General features: G+C 42.1%; 1 protein-coding gene across 1 annotated transcript in view; it reads left to right on the forward strand.

The window, feature by feature from the left end:
- The window catches only part of LOC126198897 (histone H4 transcription factor), a 102,626-nt gene extending 82,211 nt beyond the window's left edge, over window positions 1–20,415 (forward strand). Inside the window, exons 6-9 of the mRNA XM_049935516.1 lie at window positions 3,416–3,617; window positions 3,746–3,875; window positions 8,954–9,087; window positions 19,671–20,415. Of these exons, the coding sequence (XP_049791473.1) occupies window positions 3,416–3,617; window positions 3,746–3,875; window positions 8,954–9,087; window positions 19,671–20,025 (821 nt within the window). The 3' untranslated portion in view covers window positions 20,026–20,415. The remainder of the gene's footprint in view (window positions 1–3,415; window positions 3,618–3,745; window positions 3,876–8,953; window positions 9,088–19,670) is intronic.
- Window positions 20,416–22,680: the final 2,265 nt, after the last annotated feature.

Consider the following 22,680-nt stretch of genomic DNA (forward strand, 5'->3'; position numbering starts at 1 on the left):
CATTAGCCTGAGTGAGTGTAGAAAATAGCCTACAAACCACACTTATGCGGATCGGTGTACGGTTCAGCAATCTGTAATCGGCCCTGGTCTGTCTCGTCTCTGTCTCACAAGCTAGTGTGCTGTGTGTTAAGCTATTTGAACAGGTCTCTCCCTTATGGCTGTATTAATAAACTTAAAAAGGTAGTAAGGAAAGTTCAGGCAGAATTTAAATACGAGGGTGTGCTGAAAAATATTGTCTCCATATTTGTTGTGTGATACCTCTGAAAGCTTTTTAATTAAAACAAACAATATTAACATTCTGCATTATTATTCTTCATTAATAAATACTCCTCAATGCACACACAGACGACAAACATATTTATCCTAGTGAGAGCCCAGTTTTTTGATAGTATAACTTTAGAATTTTTGACTTTGTTGATGGAGCCACAACTTGATCTCTCCAAAATGAAATTTTCACCCTGCAGAGGAATACATACTGATATGAAACTTTCTGCAGATTAAAACTTTGTCCGGACAGAGACTCGAACTCAGGGCCTTTGTCTTTCGGAGGCAAGTGCTCTACTGACTGAGTGACCCAGTCACGACTCATGCTGTAGCTAAGCCATGTCTCCACAATATCCTTTCTTGCAGAAGTGCCAGTCTTCCAAGTTTCACAGGAGAGCTTCTGTGAAGTTTGGAAGGAAGGGGAGAGGTACTGACATAAATAAAGCTGTGAGGTTGGGTTGTAGAGTCATGCTTGCACTTGCCTGCGAAAGGGAAAGGTCCAAAGTTTTGAGTCTCGGTCCAGAACACAGTTTTAATCTGCCAGGAAACGTTTTAACCTCACCTTTGTTTTTGTTTGCACAGCTTCATCACTATGAAAGTAAAGTCTGCGAAGGTGCTCTTTATGTCTTGGAAAAAGATGAAAACTAGTGGGGCCAAGTCGGGACTGTATGGAGTATGGTGGATGACAGTGAACCTGAGGCATTGGACTATTGCAGATGTCACAGCATCCATGTGTGGTCTGGCGCTGTCATGCTGAATAGGAGGATGCTCCATGTGCGAGCAAACTCTACGAACTCGTGCTTTGTTTTCTGAGCTCTTTCATGCACCAACATAGTTGCACTACACACTGCCATGTTACATACTACAAATGGGAGCCCTCTAGTGGAAGAGCATAGCAGTTCATGTCAGTCAAGTGGGAAAGTCAACTGAGTAATATGCATGACATGTAATACGACAATCAGTATTAAGTACACAGTAAAAATTTCGGAGGCATTACTTGTTAGCACATCCTTGTACTTCAGGAGTAAAGACCATTCACTGAATAGCAGAAGCGTTGAGTCATTGACATGCACACACTAAAGATAGAGGGAACTTGCTAGCTTCCAGAATAAATCTATGTCAAGCTAGAGCACGCCCACATGCCCAGGTGTGCGCAAGTGCGCGCTCACTCACTCACTCACTCACTCACTCGCGCACACACACACACACACACACACACACACACACACACACACACACACACACACACACACACACACACCAATGTTGGCACTCGCGTTTGTGTGCCAGCTGAACACTCAGTCCTGAGATTGCTCTTCGTTGGGTGGAGCGGGAGGGAGGAGGAGTTGTGTCGGGCGAAGTGACTGGAAGGAGAGAGAGGGGTGGGCGCAAGAAGAGGGGTAGCTAGTAACTGGAAGGGAGGCAGCAGGTTTGCTGGCTAGGAATGTCAGATGGAGAGGTGGCGGGTGCACTGGCTAAGCATGTGACATACGGGTACACGAAAAGTGGGAGTGGTGACAGGTCAGAGGAGGGGGAGAGAGGGTGGGGGACAATGGGTTAAAGGAATTTGAGGCGCTTGTAATCCTCCTGGTCTCAGTCTCCATTAACCCACAGTTATGCGAAATGTACGCTGGTGACAGTAGAATTGTTCTGCGGTCAGCTTCAAATGCCAGTTCTCTAAAGTTCCTCAATTGTGCTTTGTGTAAAATATGTTGCCTTCCCTCCAGGGGTTCCGATTTGAGTTACTGAAGCATCAGCATAACAGTTGCACGTTGTTTGGGCCTACCGGTAACAAACCTACCAGCCCGTGAATTTCTTCAATGTCTTCCATTCTGGTGCGGACCCGAAACACTCGAGTAGTACTCGAGAATAGGTTGTGCTAGCATCATAATGCAGATTCCTTTACAGATGAAGCACACTTTTCTAAAATTCTCCCAATGAACCAAAGTCAACCATTTGTCCTCCCTACTGCAATCATCACGTGCTCGTTCCACCTTATATCGCTTTGCAGCGCTACATCCAGATATTTAAACAATGTGACTGTGTCTAACTGGACACTAGCGACGCTGTATCCAAACATTACAGCTCTGTTGTCCTACTTGTCTGCATTTACTGACATTTTTCTTCATTTAGAGCCAGCTGCTATTCATCACACCAATTAGAAATTTTTTCTAAGTCATCTTGTATCATCCTAGAGTCACTTTCCTTTGACAACTACCCATACATCACAGCATCATCAGCAAACAACCACAGGTTGCTGCCCATCCTGTCCTCCAGATATATCTATGCATGTAGAAAATGAGAGTGGTCCTTTCACACTTCGCTGGGACACACCTGACGATACCCTCATCTCAGACGAACACTCACCGTAGAGGACAACATACTGGGTTATATTTATTAAGAAGTCTTCAAGCCACCCACATATCTGGGAACCGATTTTGTATGCTCTCACCTTCATTAACAGTCTGCAGTGGGGTACTGTGTCAAGTGCTGTTTGGAAATCTAGAAATATGAAATCTGCCTGTTGCCTTAATCTATAGTTTGCAGTATATTGTGTGAGACGAGAAAATGGCAAGCTGAGTTTCACAGGACTGATGCTTTCTAAAACCGTGTCTCTCTCCTTATATCCACTCCATTCCACCCCATCCTACCTGACACAACCCCCTCTCCACCCAGTCCACCAGCCAAAGTGCAATCCCAACATTGTGTGTCCAGCTGGCACAATGTAGGAGCAGAGATGCGCGGGGAGGGGGGGGGGGGGTTGCGACTTGGACCCTAGCTGGATGAAGGATTTATTCTGAAAGATTGCGAGTTTTCTTTCTCTGTTGTGTGTGCCTGTCAACGACCCAATGCCTCTGCTATTCAGTGAGAGGTCTTCTTTACTGCTAAAGTATAAACTTAAGAAGAAGAATATGTTGGAAGCGTTTCTTCCCCCCCCTCCCCCCCCCCCCCCCATTTGACACGCTATCAAATAATGTGCCCTTTCTTTAAATGTATAGGATTCAATGTGCTCTTCATATGACAAAAGACACATACCGTATTAAAGGAACACAGTAACAGTCCAAAACCACTTGGAACTTACTTCTCAGTTAAATATAATTTCTTAATATTTGAAACATCGATTACACGATAATCTGTTCTCCACTTTCAGCGGGAGAAGGCTACAAGTGCTCACACTGTAGCAAAATTTTCCCATCAGAACGACTGTTTCATGAACATGTGAGGCACCGTGTTAACTTTTACAAGTGCAGATTTTGTGACATGACGTGTCCGACACCATCAGCATTAGCTCTGCACATGCGATTCAGGCATCTAGATGAGAGGCTGTTCAAATGTGTGTACTGCGACTGCAGGTAAGCGAAACTAAGCAGATATATTGTGCATTTTGTATTTTGATAATTTTTACTCTCTCAAGGTTCATGAGATTAGTCTTCTCGAAACTAAATTTCAAAATCTAAAGTTTAGTGATATTTTTTAACAGGGCAAAAACTCTGGCAGACATAAGAGTACATATGCACACACATTTTTCAGGAAATTTATATCATTGTTCAGTTGAAGGATGTAATGTCTCATGTCGCAGCCGTGTGGGTATGAAGAAACATATTGCAAGGGTAAGTACCTGAATAAAAGAATCACTTAAAATAGGATAAGAAGCAAATAGAATTTCTAATGAATTCATTGTGGATAAAATATTGTCTTGTACCAGAACTTTTAATAGAAAAGGAGCCTTGTGGTACATGGCTATCTTAGTGTCTAAGATAAACGGTAGTTGCAAAATCAAAGTAATAATATACTGCAAAGTTAAACTCTCATTCATACTGCCCTTATCCACAGCATAATTTTGATGACACCCATAGCAATACAATGGAAAATAAATGTTGTAAAATAGTCGGAGGGAAATTAATTAGAATGAATTATTATACAGTAACTGAAATAGTGGTTGAGATTGAAGTAAATCAAGTGAGACATCAGAAAACAAGTGAATTGAAAGGAATACACTGGGAAGAGAAATATGTTAGTGAAGTATCAGTGTGGGTGAAAATCACAACTGGTCACTTGTTTCACGCTAATCTTGTGCATTCAGATATCTCCAAATTGATTAATTCACTTAGCAAAACAATCCAAAATTCATTGTTCTTGAGAGACCATCAAACTTCAAGGCTGTCTGATAAGCTTGTTGTACAAAATAGCAAATAACAGTCAGAGAAGATAGTGGCTTCCTCTTTGCAAGTTGTTCTCATTGTTGAAGGCTCCAAAATCTACCAACCCTGTAGTAAAATGAAGACAGTCTGGAATAATGAGGAGTGAGACAGGTATCAACTGTGCCAGTAAACTATGGTCGCAGGTTCGAATCCTGCCTCGGGAATTAAAAAAAAAAAATGTGTGTGATGTCCTTAGGTTAGTTAGGTTTAAGTAGTTCTAAGTTCTAGGGGACTGATGACCACTGATGTTAAGTCCCATAGTGCTCAGAGCCATTTGAACCATTTTGTGCCAGTAAACCAAATCCATCAAGAGGACTAAAGAGTTTTCATGCTGGAAACAGAAGACAGGCAGTTACTAGCATACTATTTAAACAATGAATGGGTATCATTTACTTCCAATATGTAGAGGAATTATTTACATAGTTTTAACATATTGTAAATTGTGCTCTGGAGAAGTTCCTGGTTCAAAAACAGAACATGGAAGTGTCAGCTGTTGTGAAACATTTTGCAAAGAACCAAATAAATTCTTGTTCTACGTAAAATCACTAAGCAGGTCGAAAGTTTCTATTCATTCACTTGTTCACCAGTCTGCTGTGGCAGTAGAAGGCAGCAAAAGGAAGCTGAAGTCTTAAAGATCATTCATGCAGGACGATTGTACATACATACCATCAGTTGACTGTCACAGACTCATTTACGGAGGAAATAGGCATGGCAACCTTGGCACTGAGAAGCAACTGAAAGAGTTGAAAACATATAAGTCGTCAGGTCTGGATGGAATACTAATTTGATTTTACAGAGAATGTTCTTCGGCAATGATGCTATACTTACATAGTATTTGTCGTGAATCTCTTTCCCAGCACAAAGTCGCAAGCAACTGGAAAAAGATGTAGGTGACTCCCATATGTAAGAAGGGTAAAGGAACAGACCTGCAAATTACAGGCCAATATCCTTAACATCGGTTTGTAAGTTCAAATATAATAAATTTCCTTGACACAAGAAAACTTTTATCTGCAAATCAGCACAGATTTAGAAACCAAGGATGTGCGAAACTGCTTGCTTTTTTTTTCTTGGGAGATACAATACTGCATGAAGAGTTTGACAGAGCACTGAAAGACCTGAGTCGAAACAAGGCTCCAGGAGTAGACAACATTCCATTAGAACTACTGACAGCCTTGGGAGAGCTAGTCCTGACAAAACTCTACCATCTGGTGAGCAAGATGTATGAGACAGGCGAAATACCCTCAGACTTCAAGAAGAATATAATAATTTCAATCCCAAAGAAAGCAGGTGTTGACAGATGTGAAAATTACCGAACTATCAGTTTAATAAGTCACAGCTGCAAAATACTAATGCAAATTCTGTACAGACGAATGGAAAAACTGGTAGAAGCCGACCTTGGGGAAGATCAGTTTGGATTCCGTAGAAATGTTGGAACACGTGAGGCAATACTGACCTTACGACTTACCTTACAAGAAAGATTAAGGAAAGTCAAACCTACTTTTCCAGAATACTGACCTTACGACTTATCTTACAAGAAAGATTAAGGAAAGTCAAACCTACTTTTCCAGCATTTGTAGACTTCGAGAAAGCTTTTGACAATGTTGACTGGAATACACTCTTTCAAATTCTAAAGGTGGCAGGGGTAAAATACAGGGAGCGAAAGGCTATTTACAATTTGTACAGAAACCAAATGGCAGTTATAAGAGTCGGGGGCATGAAAGGGAAGCAGTGGTTGGGAAGGGAGTGAGACAGGGTTTTATCCTCTCCCCGATGTTATTCAATCTGTATATTGAGCAAGCAGTAAAGGAAACAAGAGAAAAATTCGGAGTAGGTATTAAAATCCATGGAGAAGAAATAAAAACTTTGAGGTTCGCCGATGACATTGTAATTCTGTCAGAGACAGCAAAGGACTTGGAAGAGCAGTTGAACGGAATGGACAGTGTCATGAAAGGAGGGTATACGATGAACATCAACAAAAGCAAAACGAGGATAATGGAATGTAATCGAATTAAATCAAGTGATGCTGGGGGAATTAGGTTAGGAAATGAGGCGCTTAAAGTAGTAAAGGAGTTTTGGTATTTGGGGAGCAAAATAACTGATGATGGTCGAAGTAGAGAGGATATAAAATGTAGACTGGCAATGGCAAGGAAAGCGTTTCTGAAGAAGAGAAATTTGTTTAACATCGAGTATAGATTTAATTGTCAGGAAGTCGTTTCTGAAAGTATTTGTATGGAGTGTAGCCATGTATGGAAGTGAAGCATGGACGATAAATAGTTTGGACAAGAAGAGAATAGAAGCTTTTGAAATGTGGTGCTACAGAAGAATGCTGAAGATAAGGTGGGTAGATCACATAACTAATAAGGAGGTATTTAATAGAGTTGGGGAGACGAGAAATTTGTGGCACAACTTGACTAGAAGAAGGGATCGCTTGGTAGGACATATTCTGAGGCATAAAGGGCTCACCAATTTAGCATTGGAGGGCAGCGTGGAGGGTAAAAATCGTAGAGGGAGACCAAGAGATGAATACACTTAGCAGATTCAGAAGAATGTTGCTTGCAGTAGGTACTGGGAGATGAAGAAGCTTGCACAGGATAGAGTAGCATGGAGAGCTGCATCAAACCAATCTCAGGACTGAAGACCACAACAACAACAATCTTTTCTGCTGAGGCAATTAATTCATTTGAAACTAAATGTTTCACTCCACAATGTTGGCTAGTTCCAATTGTTCACTGAATTTCAAGTGCATGTTTTCGCCTTCTGCCATGTACGGTATTATGCCATGATAAAGAACCAAACACGTGATAGTACAATACTGCTACTTCAAGAAAATTTACATCCCAAAAATCAAAGTGAAAAGCTTAGTATCAGGTAGGGCCTACTTCATTGTGAATCTGGACAAACCAATGTGCGCTTAAAGCCGAATTGTGCAGTTTAGTGTGGTTTACGAAATTCTGATGCTCTTGAAGTATCCTCTGATGTCCTGCTTCTTTTATGGCGTAATGTAACAGCTCTTAATGCATTATACATACAAACATGCGGGCTTCCTACCGCAGCTGCACACACACACAATAATGCCTATTTTCTGGTGCTCTTTGGCAACTGTTAAAACAAACCTATTTGTAACAGTCTCAGGAAAGTATTGCGAATGGTGGTTTGATAAGCGTTACTTTCAAATTAAACTTCCTTTTACGCAAGATGAATTACATTACGTGTGAGAATGTGGGATGAATTTCGTAAATCACGGTGCCTTTGGCTCTCGTTTAAAACTTAACACTTTCAGGACCAGCCACTTAGAAGAATTTAAAGCCCAGAAGACCAGACATTTATGTCATTATTTAAAATTTACTGGCACATTTGTGTTACGTATCTTAAGGATAACACACGCAAAAAGTATCAGTATCACATGTGAAAGCTTAGCTTCTCTTGTAGCTTATTAATCTTTGAGACCAATATTATATGTGAAAGCTTAGCTTTTCTTGTAGCTACACTATGTATATCAATGTAAACCATTAACTGTTCCTCTTTGTGTGTTCGCACTACTTAACAGTGGTCTTGCTATTGGCTGACATCTATGCATGTCTTATGCTCTGAATATCTGCTGTAATCAGCTAGCGAGATCACGTGGTATGAGATATGATTGGCTTACAAAAGGGCATCACAATCTCAATTTCAATGTTTTGGAAACTAACACGCCGTGTTTTGTGGAGTTTGAAGTTATTCTTTCATAATACGAAAATATGCGGCATATATGTTGCTGCACATCAAAGGTCTTTCCAAAACTTCTCTTCCCTAAAGTACTGAGACGTTCTATGCCAGTGTATAAAACATTAACTATTCAAAGCATTCATAAGTTTTACAGTTCCGAGGAAAAATCTGTGGAAAACCTAATGTCACTTAGAATGGAAAAAGTGTATTTTCTCCTGGGGAAAAGTATATTTTTTAACCGGGATATCTAGGAAAAATACGGGAATTTTTTGTGTTATTTTCCCTGCCATTGTTATTGAAAATTAACTGTACTTTTGCCTTTTCCATCTTCTATGAAATTTACAGTTATACAGGGTTTATGTAATTTGCGTATAAATAAATAAATAATAATTGGACAGAATGAAATAAATGGTAAAGTTAGATATGGTGGAGTCAGTGAAAATTGCTCTCAAGCATTTGGAGCCAAAGAAATCATATACATGTGGAAAAACTTAGAATGTGTGACATTTAGAAACTGCAGAATCAAGTATTGGTTCATGTTTGCAGTTGGTCTATCTATTAAAATGCCATCTTCCAGTACCTATTGTAAGAAAGAAACTCTAATATAATTGTGTTTCCCCTAGCAGCATTAAATTTCTTATAGATATTTCTAGGTTTTATGTCAGTTATACTTGTTTTATTGTGATTGATCCAGCAAGAACTTATCCTGAAAATGGATAAAATATATATACAGTTTAAAATACATTTGCTAAGACTTCACTAATTTGTCCTGTGCTTCTTAGGTTCACGAAGGTCAACATGAACCACTGTATTGCTGCCATTTGTGCGACAGGCAGTATCAGCGTGGTGCATCACTCACGAAACATGTCTTTCGAGAACATGACTTGAGATGGCCTTCAGGGCATAAGAGATTTAGGTATGTCTTTTCTCTTTTCTTCAGTTTTTGGATTATAGTGTGTGAAGGTCTAACGTAAAGTAACAAGAAACGTTTTTATCATGGAGCGACAGCACAGTACATACACCAACAGAAATTTGTATCACTTGCATTATCAGCACAAATGTTTATGTCCCCCAGGGGGCTCACCCATCTTTGGCAGGTTCATGCTTGGCTACCACAGGGCCCCAGCCTTTGCAACATCTTTTACCTTCCGTGCTGCATATCTATCTCCTCCTGTTGTTCTTTTTCCTCTGCCTTGGGGAACATGTCTGGCGTGTTTTTGGAAATGTGTTCTGCAGTTTCAGTAGTCAATATCAAAACAGTCTCTCCACTGTTTTTCATCCCCCCCCCCCCCCCCCGCCTTTTTTCCATTCCCCTTCTCCTATCCTTCCCCCACTTCTGCATTTAAGGTTTCTCTTTTTCTCCTTCCTCCCTGTGCACTCCCGAATGCCATCTGACGCATAAAAGGTGACTGGGTAACGCAGAATTCCCACCCCAGGTTGACAGGTAGGGTTTGCACATACCCCTGGTACAGGTCAGGCCCAGGGAGGAGAGATTGCCTGAGCTGCCACCTTCCCAAATTGCTGATTGGGACCTCTTGTCAGGTGTTCAGGAGGTGTGGCTTGAGGTGTGGTGAACAACCACCTTAGGCGGTTTTCACCACAGTCTGAAGAGGGCCCCCAGTCGGAAGGAGCATGCCATTGGAGATGCTGGCAATCATTGGGGATTTTCTCACAATGAGCCAATCATCTTCTTCATAGTCAGTGTCTACAAAACGTAAACAGAATGAGGCTAATGATTCAAAGACCCTGCCAGCTGCACCACGGATCGTCATGGTTTCATGTAATGAAGACGGTCAGTCCTTTGCTACAGTAAATCCGTTATTTGCCTCTTCTGATTCTGAAGAACAACAACTGCTTTCAGCTTCACTCCTCCACAGCTATCATGTTCGTGTTGAGGCCCATTGAACTCTGAATTCTTCCCGACACTAGGCCGCTCGATAGTCTGACAGACAGAAATCCAAATGTGCTTCTCTGATCAGGGTGTCATTGCAGTCCATTGGGTGATAAAAAAGGTAGAAGCCTCCTTAGTGCCCACATGCACTCTTTTTCCTCACTTTTGATAAAGTGGTGTGTGTGTCAAAGATCAAACCAGGTTGTGGAATTATCACAGTCAGACTGTACATTCCAAACCTGATGCGCTGTTACCAGTGTCATCATTACAACCACACTACAGTGTCCTGTGAACACCCGGCCAAATGTGTAGCTTTTGGTAGGGGTGCTCGTGAGGGCGATTGACCGCCTCCTTCTCTGCACTTTATCAACTGCAGTGGTGACCGTGCCTCCTCCTCCCGAGATTGTCCCATGTGTCTCGATGAGTGGGCCGTACAGGAGCCGAGTGAAGGAAAAAGTGTGTTACCCGGTTGCTCGCAAGTTGTTAGCTAGTTGGAAACCCTGCGTTCCACCATTTGCCACTTACAGTACTGTTCTTGCTGCTTCTTGCTCCCGAAGGATGTGGCCACACAGACACGTAACATCAAATTTAACACCGTGGTTGTAAAATTGCCCAGTGTCATGGTAGCAACCCCTCTCCTCTTCCAGCTGTGGAACAAGCCACCAAACTTTCACCTCATGAGGCAAAGTCACCTGTTAAACAACCAGCAGGTTGGAAAGGACAGAAGGAATACTCCTGCGAAGACTTCTTACGTCTCTCCAGCCAACCAACGTCTGAGCCTCCCTCTACTAACCGGAAAGTCTCAGAGAAGTCAAACAAAGGCAAACGGTCTTTTCCTTCACTGACTCAGAGATCCTCTTCGATGGCATCGCCACGTGATAGCCTCGCTCTGCTGACGTCCGTGTTGCTGGTGTGCACCACAACCGTTTTTCTACCTTGGACTCTGCAGACCAACGGGAGGAGAATACCAATGCCTGTGTAGATCTCATGGAGCAGGATCCTCCAGCCTCTATGCCTTGTACCAGTCAGTCCTCAAAGGCTGGCACTCTGCAGCTGCCAGGGTAACAATCCTTCATTTTTCCCTTCTCCCCTTTCATCATCATGACTCTCCTCCTATGGAACATTCATGGCCTTCAATCCAACAAAGAGGACAGCATTCCAGCTCATGGGGGAGTCGTGCTGCCCATCCAGGATTGTCAACCCATCTCCCTGACTACCCGGCTTCAAGCTGTTGCAGTTTGCCTATACCTTCCAGACATGACCTTTTCCCCTTGTATCGTTTTTATCTCTCAGTCGTTCATTGTTACCAGGGCAGACTTCCTCAGCTTATTGGGCCACTCCCTCGCCCCTTTCTGCTGCTTGGTGACTAGTGCACACCATCCCGTTTGGGGCCCTTCCAGAACCTGTCACGGAGATGCTCTCTTGGCTGACCTTCTCAATCAATTTAACCTCATCTGCCTTAACACGGGAGCACCCATGTTTCTTTCAGACTCCACACACACCTATTCCCATTTGGACATCTCCCTCTGCACTGCCCAGCTTGCCCATTGTCTCGTGTGGTCCATTGTCTGACCCATGCTCGAGCAACCATTTCCCATGTGCTGTCCGTTTGCTGACTCCTACCCCACCTATGTGCACACCCAAATGGCAGTTTCATAAGGCCAACTGCCAAGGCTTTACTTCTCCCTGGCGATCTTCTACGAATCGTATACCTCCAGTTGTGATGACTAGGTAGAATATCTTAGAAATGTTATCCTTACTGCTGCAGAACATTCCATTCCTTGCACTTCCTCTTTACTGTGCTGTCTCCTGGTCCCTTGGTGAACTGAGGTGTGCCATGATGCCATTCGTGCGTGGAGACATGCTCTTCACACTTTTAACCATCGTCCTACGATTGCAAATTGCATTTTTTATAAACAGGTGCATGCACAGTGTCTTTGTGTTCTTTGGGATAGCAAAAAAACTTGCTGGATTTCATTTACTAGTTCTTTTAACAGTTCCATTCCCTCTTCCATTGTGTGGACCAACATCCGATGGCTCTCTGGGATCAAGGTCCATTCCCCAATTTCCAGCCTGACAGTAGCACACAATGTCATAGTGGACCCTATTACTATCTCCAACGCCTGGGGCCACTATTTTGTGGAGATTTCAAGCTCCTGCCACTATCGCCCTGCCTTCCTTGATCGAAAACAAGTGGAAGAGGATCGGGCGATACCCTTTTCTCCTCAGAATTGTGAGTGCTACCATGCCGCCTTTACTGTGAGTGAGCTAGATTGTGCTCTCACTTAATTCTGATTCTCCATCCCAGGACTAGACAGTGTTCGTACTCAGATGTTGCAGAACCTCTCTCTTGTGGGCAAACACACCCTCCTCCATACTTACAATCACATCTGCACAGAGGGCACATTTTCCAGATGCTGGCATGAAGCCACTGTCATACCCATACCTAAGCCCAGTAAGGGCTAGTTCTCGCATAATTTCTCTCACCAGCTATGTTTGCAAGGTGATGGAACATATGACACATGCGCGACTGGTATGGTGGCTCGAGTCACGCAATTTTGAGTGTTCCATTCTGCAGTTGACTATCTCGTCACCTTGTCAACCCATGTCATGAATGGTTTTTTGCGGAAATACCAGACTATGATGATGTTTTAAGGTTTGGAGAAAAGCCTACGACACCTGCTGCACGACTGGTATCCTCAATACTCTCTACACATAGGATTTCTGTTTCCGCATACCCCATTTCCTTCAGGAATTTTTAAAAGACAGAGTTTTCAAGATACGTGTGGGTTCTACCTTGTCAGACACATGTATCCAGGAAAACGGTGTGCCTCAGTGTTATGTCGTGAGCGTTGTCCTCTTTGCAATCACCATTAACCCTTTTATGACCTGTCTCCTGCCAGGCATCTCCTGCTCCTTTTCGCTGACAATTTTGCCATCTATCGAAGTTCTTCACGGACTTGTCTCATTGAGCGGCATCTTCAGCAATGTGTCAATCATCTTTACTCACGGAACATCGACAATGGCTTTCGCTTCTCCACTGACAAAACAGTTTGTATCAATTTCTGGCACGCAATTGGTTTCTTCCACCTCACTTATGTCTGGAGCCCGTTACTCTTCCATTCCTTGACACTATGAAATTCCTGGTGCTCATGCTTGATAGGAATCTTTCTTGGTCCTCCAACATGTCTTACCTGGCTGCCCGCTTTACGAGGTCCCTCAGTGTCTTACATATCCTCAGAGGTACTCTCTGGAGAGCGGATCGGACCACCCTCCTCTGTTTCTAGGTCCACTGTCCATTCAAAATTAGACTATGGGTGTTTCATTTATGCATCTGCTTATCTGTCCATTTTACGCCATCTCAATACAGTTTATCATAGTGGGCTCTGTTTGGCCACTGGCACCTATTACACTAGCCCGGTGAAGAGTCAGTATGCAGAAGCTGCCAAACTACCGCTATCGTACCACAGTGCCTTCCTCCTCAGCAGATATGCATGCCATTTGTCTGCCATGACTGACCATCCATCCTATGCCTCCTAGTTCGATGACACCTTTGATCACCAGCATGGGGCGCGTCCCTCTTCTCTGCTACTTCCTGGGGTTCGTTTTCAACTCTTGCTCCAGCAGCTTAACTTCGCGCTACCTGCCACTTTCCCAATGGGTGTGAACCCTTGACCACCTTGGCTTCATGTGGCAGCCTGTGTTCAATTTGGCTTTTATTCGCTTCCTAAGGACACTACTCCAGCCTTGCTCTATCGTCTTCAGTTTCACGAATTTCATACAGAACTTCACGATAGTATGTTTGTGTACACTGATGGCTCTCGGACTGACCGTGGTGTCGGGTGTGCCTTCGTCATTGGCACCGATGTTTTTCGGTATGGGCTTCCAGAATACTGCTCAGTATTTACAGCAAAGCTTGTCACCCTGTACCAGGCCATCCAGTACATCCAAACACACAGGCTTCTCTACTGTGTCATCTGCTCCGACTCGCAGTGCCATTCAGTGACACTGGCTGCTGTACACCATCCATCCCTTAGTGTAACGCGTCCAGGGAAGCTGTCACTTGCGCACTCTTGATAGAGCCACTGTGATGTTTGTGGGCTCCTGGTCACATTGGTCCGCCCACTAATTCTTCCATTCTCTCCGATGATCTCGTCTTGTTATCTGTCAGCAGGTGATGTCACTTTGGCATCACCACTGGTCCTCCCTTCATGGGAACAAACTTCGGGAAATTAAACCTCTCCCAGCCACTTAGATGACCTTCTCTCGGCCCTCTCGCTGTGAGGAGATCAAATGTTTATGCAACTTGAAGCATGTGGAAAGAATGACCCAAATGGATCCGAATGTGGAGCATTTTTGGCACTGTCTTTTTAGACATTGCCATTTGTTAAGTGGTGCACCCCACCACTTTGGCTCATTGCCCTCAACCTTTGACAGTTTGCAATTTCCTGATAAAATGCCCTTTTTTTTAACCATATATGTTCCAGTCTACGTTTACCATATGAGTTATTGACCGTTTTAGCAGACGACGTGCAGGTTGTCGACCGCGTTTTACTTTTTATCAGTTGTAGCAATATGGCAAGGTACATTTAATTTAGTTAAGGATCTCTGTTTTTCTATGGTGTAATTTATGGCCCTTTCTCCAAATACCTGTTTTTAGCTGTCTTTCCTCCCATCGATTCGGCTTAACGTGTGATTTTTTTAACTCCTTTTTTTTTATCTTCGTGTTTTATGATTCTGACATGGGTGCATATGACCTTTGTTGTTTTTGTGCGGGGACTCATGACCTCAGATGTTAAGTCCCATAGTGCCCAGAGCCATTTGAACATTTTTTGTTTTGTGCCTGAAAAAAAAAAAAAATGTTTATGCAACTTGAAGCATGTGGGAAGTGGGAAGAATGACCCAAATGGATCCGAATGTGGAGAATATGTAGAATAAGATAAAAGAAATATGTAAGACAAGGAAGGAAGATAAGTGTTTAACATCACATCAACATCAAGGTCATAAGAGACAGAGCAAAAGCTCGAACTGATTCAAAGATGAGGAAGGAAATCAGCTACACCCTTTCAAAAGAATCATCCCGGCATTTGCAAGGTGCAATTTAGGGAAATCACAGATAACCTAGATCAGGATGGCCGAACGTGGGTTTGAACTGTTATCCTCCCGAATGTGACCCCAGTGTGCTAACCACTGTGCCACTTCACTCAGTAATTAAGAAAGAGTGCAGAGGAGTGGTGTATACTTTGGTCACAAGAGTGACCACAAAGGTCAGAATTTTTCTAAGCTCAGTGAGTGAAAAGCTGCTGGAGCATTAAAGCATGCGTAGACCAATAGTGGACAATGTCTGCCCCCAGACAGGACTGTTTGTTTATTTATTGCCTGTTTAGTGTGACCAAATTAGGGCCTTAAGTCTTTTTCTTACATCTGGTCAGGAACAGCATATACGAAAGATATTCTCAGTAATTATGTAGATGATGATAACGACGACGACACTAATGACAGCTAAGATAATGATGATAATGACAGCTACGATGATGATGATGATGATGATGATGATGATGATGATGGCAATGCTAATAGTAAAAGGCATTTAGAATAATGTAGAGTAGCTTTGCACACTTGAAGCCATGTTTAGTGTTATCAGGAGCAGAATGGATCAAGGAAAAGGAGAAGATTGAAGTGACAGTGACACAAAGCAACAGATACCAGCAGCCAGGTTGATGCCTTGTTCCTTGACTTCCGGGAGACGTTCAATACAATGCTGCACTGTTGGCTAATGAACAAAATACAAGCATAGTGATAGGATTAGAGAGTTCTTGGTAAACAGAAATCAGCATGTCATTCTCAGTAGAGAGAAATCTTCGAGCATACAAGTAATTTTGGGTGTACCCCAAGGGAAGGGAACAGAACCTTATACCAGTGGTTTCTCTTAACAGCTGTCAGGCACATTTTTCCTGATGTTTTGGCAGATAATTGCGATCTCGTTTTTACAATGTGTAGTTGTATTCGGCCCAAACAAGACTGCTTTCTTTCATGCGGTGCCCACTGTCAGCGGAAAGCATTGCTTTGTTTCCCATTACAAACAACATTATTTTTAAGGTGGAATTTTACATGCCCTTTCTATGGAGCTGTGCCAAATTAGTCCAGTACCATACATATGTTTTATCAGTATGTATTAACACGGACAGTAAAACACGAAGAATAACTGGTACTGCTGTAAGGTGGTGGTAGTCAGTGCAGAACAGGGCAGTGCTGTCACTTCTGGAGTACTGGTAGTTCGTCGTGTTCTGTTGTCCCTGTTAATTCGTATTGATACAACAGGTATGGAACTGCTATGGAATGCTAAAATATTGCAGCGAAATGCAGAAACACCTGCAAAGGTCCAGCACTTGATGCAGGAATTGGTGGTTGATCCTTGACCTTAACAATAAAGCATATTGTTTAAAAATAGGCAGAAAGGCCCATTGTTGTATGATTACATGATTCCAGAACAGTCACTGGAAGCAGTTACATCAGTAAAAAATCAAAAAGTATGCGTACGGATAAATTTTAAGTAGAATGATCACATACAACTTACTGTAGGTAAGGCAGATGCGGGACAGAGGTGAATTTGAAGAATGAAACCACAAAGGAGATAGCTTACAACATCCTCATATGACCATTACTTGAATATTGATCATCATTCCATATCAGATACGATTGACAGAGAAAACAGAGAACATCCAAAGAAGAGCAGTGTATTTCATTACAGCTTTATTTAGTAAGCTTGGAATTGTCGTGGAGATGCTAAGCCATCTAAAGTAACAGAGTCTGTGAGAGAGACATTCTGCGTCATGGTGCAGTTTACTATTAAATTTTTGCCTTTGTACATTTCTGGAAGACTCCACCAGTTCATTGCTTCCTTGTACTTATATCTCCCAAAAAGAACATGAAGGTAAAATTGGAGAGATAAGAGCTTGCATAGTTCATTTGGAGGCTTACATGTAGTCTTTTCCTTTCAAACTATTTGTGAGTGGAACAGAAAAGGGGAAAGCAGCAACAGTGGTACACAAAGTACCCTGTGCCGCACAACGTAAGGTGGCTTCTGGAGTATAGTTGTAGACATAGACGTACGCACACATTAAGGAAGAGGATGCTGATGGAGCATTTGTTTTATTCATTTGATTTTTGGTGAAGGAGAATAACCACAGCAGTGTTACAGTTTTACAGCATTCCTTCCTCTGCAGCCATTCTGTCATTGATTTTGCAAGTTTATCTTATATTTTTCTACCTTCTGCTTTAATCATTTCCGTTTTCAAATGTGGTGCCCACTCAACATAAGTTTCTGTTTGCTTTCTTCATATATTTACTGTTTCCAGTTGTTTTTGGTGATCCTTACTCTTCAGTTGTTCCATGAATTACTTGATTTCAAATACAGAGAATAATCATGTAATACTGTTGGTGTTCACTGATTAGAGTCTTTATTTTTCTGACTTTATTTATGTATGTATACTGTCAAGATAAACTATACACCGACCATAATTTAGTTGCTACTGATTTTCATGTGTTTGTACGTAAAAGAAAACTTTCATTTTTTCCAGCTCTAGATCACTTACTTACAGGACCTTGCAATGAGATGTGATTCAGACCTGAAATGTCCTTTAACTAAATTTCTTCTTCTTCCCCTCTGTCCTTTTGTACTTTATTTTCTAGGTATACCGCATTTATATCTTCTTCCTTTTCCAATTATTCTCACCATCCTTAGCCACTCCCTCTTTTTAAGCTGTTTTTTGCCCGGGTGTATTGTGTATTTAAACCAGGGACCTAGAAACGACAGGGGGGCTTCGTCCCGCCGTAGCCCTCAGTGGTTCACAACCCCACAACAGGCCGCAGCAGTCCACCCATCCCCCCACCGCCCCACATCGAAGCCAGGGTTATTGTGTGGTTCGGTCCCCAGTGGACTCCCCTGGGAACTTCTTATACCAGATGAGTGTAACCCCAAATGTTTGACCGAGTGAGGTGGCTCAGTAGCTAGCACACTGGACTCGCATTCGGGAGGACGACGGTTCGATCCTGCGTCCTGGCCGTCCTGATTTAGGTTTTCCGTAATTTCCCTAAATCGCTCCAGGCAAATGCCGAGATGGTTCCTTTCAAAGGGCATGGCCGACTTCCTTCCCTCATCTGATGAGACTGATGACCTGGCTGTCTGGTCTCCTCTCCCAACCCAACCCACCAACCCAAATGTTTGCGTGGTAGACTTATTATGGTGTTCGCATACATAGAGACAGTGTTTGCGCAGCAATCGCCAACATAGTGTAACTGAGGCGGAATAAAGGCACCCAGCCTTTATTCGCTGAGGTAGATTGAAAACCGCCTTAAAAACCATCCACAGGCTGGCTGGCACACTGGACCTCAACACTAATCCGCCGGGCGGATTCGTGCCAGGGACCAGCACGCCTTCTCGCTCGGGAAGACGGCGCGGTTAGTACTTCTACCTCCGTTATCACAAAAGTGATTTATTTATTTTCATCGGTTTTCTCTACCTTAATTTCAAGCTCTGCCTATTCTTGTATGCCATGTCCATATTTTCTCCCCCTGTAATTATTCTATTTTCTTTGTATGTTCTGTCTATCTGATAGTGTAGAATACAATATTGATAGATCAAACATCTATTGATCAAGTGGCAGCAGGAGAAAAGATGCATATAATTTATGGAAATGCACAAGCTCTTGGAGCCAGTGGCTCCCTGTTGTGACAAGGGTTGAAGGGAAAGGATAGTGTAGAATGGATGCTGTGCAAAATCTTACAAGATCAGAAACTGGAAATGTGTAGGTGCTCCTGCTGTTGTGACAGGTCTCTGTATCCCACTGAATCTTCATCTTTTTCCTGGCCTTATCTTGTCTTCACACAGGGTCAGCAAGTTATTCTGGACATGGCAATGTTAGTGGTAGAGGGTGGTCAGATGCCCTTCCTGTCGCTACCCCATAAACATGTAAATGTATATACACTGAGGCATACAGGTTAATTCTTTGACTATTGTAGCCACCCATCATCAAACAGAAAACAGTTTGTAACACTTATTTCTATTTATCACTTACTTCACTGAAGCAGAGCAGAAGTCAGATTTTATGCAACACATTATTTCAAATTATTAATAAAATATACGCGAATTGGTTCTATGGCTATAAAGCTCATTACCAAAGCAATTAGTAATTTTATTTTGAAGGCCAATTGGCGGAATTCTAGGATGACTACCTTCCAGAATATTGATTTTAAATTGACAGTCACTGTTCAGCAATATACAGTCTGCTTCAGTTCATCTTTGAAAGTACTCTGTTGTCAGCATAGTGTGGAGCCCTTTATATCATGTTGCCATCTCAACCTTGAATTAATACTGCTGTTGAATTGTTTTTTGGAACTGGCATAGAATTGTTCCCTATCTGCGCTACATAATTTCTCTTTAGAAATGTTATCTGTTGACTCATCTTTCTGTTCCTGATAAATGCAAACACATTAAATCTCTTCCAATGGACATACCTGTAATAGTATCACACGTAGCAAGAAATTCTAATGTTTCCATCAAGCATTTAGCTACCTCCAGACAGTTAATTGTTTAATTTGCTTTTCAGGTATCGTCAACATGAGGACGGTTTGTATCGTCTGCAATTGGTACGCTACGAAAGCCTTGAAGTAACTCAAATGATCTCAGGGGATTCTTCACATGATGAGCAACAGATGACTTTGTCAAACAAAAGGTACCATTTGCGTAAGGTGCCTTCCAGGACACAGAATGAGCCAGCAAGTTTTGAAGTTTATGAGGTTCTAGATGAAAAGGAGTTTGAAGAGAACAACACTGGAAGCAACAAAGTTCTCATAACAATCTCTGATGTAGATCATAGTGGAAATGTAATACAGTCTGAAGTAATAGAGGCTGAAGAACTTACAATGTTACCCAGTATGAGTCTTTTAGATGATACTGACTGACTGTTATGTTAAAGTTGTTGCATATGTTGGTGCTGCACAGTGTCCTTTTGCTGATGACTTTTCTGTGTGGTGCAACGACTGTGAATTGAATAAGTATTATAAAGGCTGTGCAGAAGTGATATTTTTCTCCTGGTAATATAGTTGCATAAAATGGACCATATTATCTTCTGACTATTAAAAACAACTTTAGCATTTAAAATATGTTATTAGCTACTAGGTAAATGGCATAATTTGCTGCACCTGTCATTAGCTGTATGCAGATCTTCGTTTGAAAGTATACCAAGTTGTCCTTAATTGTTACAGATTTCTATATAATAATCTCAGTGGATATATGTAATGGAAATCTCATAGAAATGCATTTTATAAATGTATACATAGTATTTAAAATCATGCACCTAACTAGACATTAATCAATGTGTTCTCTTAATCATTTAATGGTGTTAAAATACATACTACAAGGTTGTTATTTCAGTAACTTGTAGCTTTTGTAAGGCGTCAAGTCCAGTTATCATGAACTTAATTCAGTAAATTTAGGGGCAGGAGAAAACAATGACCTATACTTCTTAATTTTTCCACTTTCATTTTACCTTTTAATAGTTTTATACCACGCTATACTCGAAGTTTAAATATTGTCCTGGAATCCTAAAAAGACTCAGTTATTGAAACTGATTATTCGTATTCAAATCTGAATGTATTACTGATTATATCTCTGATGGACCTTGCCGTTGGTGGGGAGGCTTGTGTGCCTCAGCGATACAGATGGCCGTACCGTAGGTGCAACCACAACGGAGGGGTATCTGTTGAGAGGCCAGACAAACGTGTGGTTCCTGAAGAGGGGCAGCAGCCTTTTAAGTAGTTGCAGGGGCAACAGTCTGGATGATTGACTGATCTGGCCTTGTAACATTAACCAAAACGGCCTTGCTGTGCTGGTACTGCGAACGGCTGAAAGCAAGGGGAAACTACAGCCGTAATTTTTCCCGAGGACATGCAGCTTTACTGTATGATTAAATGATGATGGCGTCCTCTTGGGTAAAATATTCCGGAGGTAAAATAGTCCCCCATTCGGATCTCCGGGCGGGGACTACTCAAGAGGACGTTGTTATCAGGAGAAAGAAAACTGGCGTTCTATGGATCGGAGTGTGGAATGTCAGATCCCTTAATCGGGCAGGTAGGTTAGAAAATTTAAAAAGGGAAATGGATAGGATGAAGTTCGGTATAGTGGGAATTAGTGAAGTTCGGTGGCAGGATGAACAAGACTTTTGGTCAGGTGATCACAGGGTTATAAATACAAAATCAAATAGGGGTAATGCAGGAGTAGGTTTAATATGTTGTTGTTGTGGTCTTCAGTCCTGAGACTGGTTTGATGCAGCTCTCCATGCTACTCTATCCTGTGCAAGCTTCTTCATCTCCCAGTACCTACTGCAACCTACATACTTCTGAATCTGCTTAGTGTATTCATCTCTTGGTCTCCCTCTACGATTTTTACCTTCAACGCTGCCCTCCAATGCTAAATTTGTGATCCCTTGATGCCTCAAAACATGTCCTACCAACCGATCCCTTCTTCTAGTCAAGTTGTGCCACAAACTCCTCTCTCCCCAATCCTATTCAATACCTCCTCATTAGTTACGTGATCTACCCACCTTATCTTCAGCATTCTTCTGTAGCACCACATTTCGAAAGCTTCTATTCTCTTCTTGTCCAAACTAGTTATCGTCCATGTTTCACTTCCATACATGGCTACACTCCATACAAATACTTTCAGAAACGACTTCCTGACACTTAAATCTATACTCGATGTTAACAAATTTCTCTTCTTCAGAAACGCTTTCCTTGCCATTGCCAGTCTACATTTTATATCCTCTCTACTTCGACCATCATCAGTTATTTTGCTCCCCAAATAGCAAAACTCCTTTGCTTCCTTAAGTGTCTTATTTCCTAATCTAATTCCCTCAGCATCACCCGACTTAATTCGACTACATTCCATTATCCTCGTTTTGCTTTTGTTGATGTTCATCTTACATCCTCCTTTCAAGACAATGTTCATTCCGTTCAACTGCTCTCCCAAGTCCTTTGCTGTCTCTGACAGAATTACAATGTCATCGGCGAACCTCAAAGTTTTTATTTCTTCTCCATGAATTTTAATACCTACTCCGAACTTTTCTTTTGTTTCCTTTACTGCTTGCTCAATATACAGATTGAATAACATCGGGGAGAGGCTACAACCCTGTCTCACTCCTTTCCCAACCACTGCTTCCCTTTCATGCCCCTCGACTCTTATAACTGCCATCTGGTTTCTGTACAAATTGTAAATAGCCTTTCGCTCCCTGTATTTTACCCCTGCCATCTTCAGAATTTGAAAGAGAGTATTCCAGTTAACATTGTCAAAAGCTTTCTCTAAGTCTACAAATGCTAGAAACGTAGGTTTGCCTTTTCTTAACCTTTCTTCTAAGATAAGTCGTAAGGTCAGTATTGCCTCACGTGTTCCGACATTTCTACGGAATCCAAACTGATCTTCCCCGAGGTCGGCTTCTACCAGTTTTTCCATTCGTCGGTAAAGAATTCGCGTTAGTATTTTGCAGCTGTGACTTATTAAATTGATAGTTCGGTAATTTTCACATCTGTCAACACCTGCTTTCTTTGGGATTGGAATTATTA

The sequence above is a fragment of the Schistocerca nitens genome, chromosome 8, assembly GCF_023898315.1.
Source record: "Schistocerca nitens isolate TAMUIC-IGC-003100 chromosome 8, iqSchNite1.1, whole genome shotgun sequence".
Taxonomy (NCBI): domain Eukaryota; kingdom Metazoa; phylum Arthropoda; class Insecta; order Orthoptera; family Acrididae; genus Schistocerca; species Schistocerca nitens.